Genomic DNA, 2,877 nt, shown 5'->3' with positions numbered 1-2,877 from the left:
CCCCCCCTTACACACACCGCCGCAGTGGGAAACACAGACACGCCATCAGGCTGCAGGAATGTCAGGAATCCTGCAGCCGAGCCAAGTCCCGTCCACGCTCCACCAAATTAGGCCTATTAAGGTCTCAGACAGGCTGCCTCCAGCTCCGGGCCGGAGTTATGAAACCTGCAGAGGGAGAACCGGGCCAGGCTGCAGAACCCAGGTAGAAAAAAACCCCTGAGCTGGAGCCTCACAGTCTGAACACACTGAGATCATCTGTGGTTCTGCTCGGTTCTCCTGAGGTTCATGGAAATTTACCCGGAGAATCAGAATGAGTGTTTCAGGTTCTGCTGCTGCTGTGAGAGTCAGAAGGAACCAGTCGGGTCGGGACTTTAACTCCGTCCCAGTGGAAGCTTACCTCCCAGTTTGAGCCGCAGCTCCTGGATCAGCTCCTGTTGCTGGGGCAGCAGGGGGGCCGGGGGACCCGGGGGCCCCTGTGGTCCTGGAGGGCCCGGTGGGCCTGGCAGACCGTGCTGAGGGAGACAGAAAGAGAGCTTTATCAGAAGCGTGTGTCTGGATCAGCCTCAGGTTCTGACCCGGTGGGTCTCTTGCTGCAGGAGCTGGTTTTGCAGAGTTCTGACCCGGTGGGTCTCTTGCTGCAGGAGCTGGTTCTACAGAGTTCTGACCCGGTGGGTCTCTTGCTGCAGGAGCTGGTTCTACAGAGTTCTGACCCGGTGGGTCTCTTGCTGCAGGAGCTGGTTCTACAGAGTTCTGACCCGGTGGGTCTCTTGCTGCAGGAGCTGGTTCTGCAGAGTTCTGACCCGGGAGGCCTAAACATTGGCGCCTCCGGCAGCCAGTCAGAGTCCAGGAGATCTCAGACCTTCTGGACTTCTGGTTCTGGACCAGAACTCCGTCAGAGCTGGTTCTGGAAGATGCTGCCACCCTGCTCTTCTAAAAAGACCAACAGAACCAGAACCGGGACGCTGAGGTCCTTTCAAACCATCTGTCAGGCCTTGTGGTTCTGGTTCTGTTTCTCTGCCTGCAGGTTTCTGGGTTTGATCATCATTCGGACCTGATTCTGTTCCAGAGGAGAGCAGCGGGTCGACCCGCTGATCCATGTGGGTTCTGGATGTTCTTGTGTACCTGAGTGGTTCTGACTGACCTTGGAGGTTCTGCGGGAGCCTTTGGTTCTGCGGTTCTCTCCTTTGTTGGAGTTTCTCCTGAAGAGCAGCCAGGAGCTGCGAGGAGACACTCTGGACCCGTCCGATGGCGCCGGTTCCTGCAGGACAGAACCGGGTTAGTGTGTTTGGACCCAGACAGCTCAGAGGGTTCTGACCCGTTTAGACCTGTTCTGGTTCCCTGGTCTTTGAGCATTTAACTAATCACAGAACCAGAACCTGCCTGGTTCTAACAAGGAGCTCTGGTTCTGTCAGCAGAAGGAGGTGAAGAAGAAGAATCTGGGTCAGGTTCTGACTAACCCTGATCCAAACCCGGAAACCTGGGAACCAGAACCTCTCTGAAACAGGAACCAGGTGTTTCTCACCATCTCCTGCTCCTCCTCCTCCTCCTCTTCGTCCTCCTGGATCTCCAGGCTGGTTGCCTTCATCACCATCGTCATCATCAGAAGCAGCAGCAGCCTCCTCCCTGAGCAGAAGCCGCTCTTCATCCCGGCTGCAGGAGGAAGACTCTGTGATGAAGATGATCAGGGCGTTTTCATGGTGGAGGTTCTTTCTATCGGTGCTCCTCCTCCTCCTCAGTCTGAAGGCTCCTGCTCTGCAGACTCGGCTTTTATCCTTCCTCCTCCCTCAGCTCCTCCTCCTCCTCCCTCTATCTCTCCGTGGATCTGGAGCTGTCACTCGTCCGTCTGCGGGTTTGTCCTGAATGTCTCCTCAGCGTCTGCTGTCTCCCAGCAGAACCAGCTTTTCCTTTCAGCACCACAGAACCCAGACGGATCCAGACGGGTCTGCCTCTGAGGGCTGAGCTCCTTCTGCCTCCATCATTCATGGATCAACAGGATCTACACTAGTCAGAGGGGCAGAGGTCAGGAAGGGGCTCAGGGTTCTGGGATGGGATGCAGGGCTCCCAGGCTGGGTCAGACCGGGCCGGGTCGGGTCAGGCTGGGTCGGGTCAGGTTCGGCCGGGCCGGGTCAGGTCAGGCTGGGCCTAGTCGGGTCGTTGGTCTCTATCAGCTCCAGCAGATTCAGAGGAAACGCTGCCTCCTCTTTCATCACTCAGACGCTGTCATCATCCTGGCCACGCCCACCTTATCAGTCAGCAGCAGACCCGCCTGAACCTCTCCACGGCAGACAGGAACCAGGCCTGATCCCATCTGGAGGTGAATGTCATCAGCCTCAGGGATTAAGCTTCTCCTGAAGTTCTCCTAGAACTTCCAGAGATGGTCTCCAGAACCGAGCCGAAGCAGCAGAACCTTTGGGCTGAAGGTTCTGATTCTTCAGCAGCTTTTAACGTTCACCAAGTTTCTCTGATGCTTCTGGTTCTGGCTGAGAGGTTCCCTCAGAGATTACTGAAGATCAGCTTATCCTCATCTAGTTTCTCCTCCTGGAAAAACATCCTGATTGGCTCAGAGAGGCTGTTTCCATGGTAACACATGAAAGCTCTGTTTGGAGGATTGTCCTTTGAACCAGAACTTTAATCTGAGGAGAATATTCTGAAGACTTCCAATCCTCTGCGCCCTCTGCTGGACAGAAGGACGCACTGCAGGCCTCAGATCAGAAACCTTCATCCACATCAGATGAAGATTAACCCTTTGATCAGAACCAGGAGTTCTGATCAAAGGGTTACCATTAGGCAATACTAGGCAGTTCCCAGGGCCCCAAGTTCCTGGGGGCCCAATAAAACTCTGTTTCCATCCTTATTTCTGTACATTAAATATGTTTT

General features: G+C 55.1%; 1 protein-coding gene across 1 annotated transcript in view; it reads right to left on the bottom strand.

Moving 5' to 3' along the window:
* Nucleotides 1-1,766, bottom strand: part of LOC107100356 (erythroferrone-like) — an 8,130-nt gene extending 6,364 nt beyond the window's left edge. The window contains exons 1-3 of the mRNA XM_015398812.1: nt 1,523-1,766; nt 1,142-1,258; nt 398-512 (exon numbers count right to left, since the gene is read on the bottom strand). Of these exons, the coding sequence (XP_015254298.1) occupies nt 398-512; nt 1,142-1,258; nt 1,523-1,645 (355 nt within the window). The 5' untranslated portion in view covers nt 1,646-1,766. The remainder of the gene's footprint in view (nt 1-397; nt 513-1,141; nt 1,259-1,522) is intronic.
* Between the last annotated feature and the right edge of the window lie 1,111 nt (nt 1,767-2,877).

Source organism: Cyprinodon variegatus, unplaced genomic scaffold, assembly GCF_000732505.1.
Source record: "Cyprinodon variegatus isolate N-32 unplaced genomic scaffold, C_variegatus-1.0 Scaffold963, whole genome shotgun sequence".
NCBI classification, from domain to species: domain Eukaryota; kingdom Metazoa; phylum Chordata; class Actinopteri; order Cyprinodontiformes; family Cyprinodontidae; genus Cyprinodon; species Cyprinodon variegatus.
This window is presented reverse-complemented; position numbering and strand designations above follow the sequence as displayed.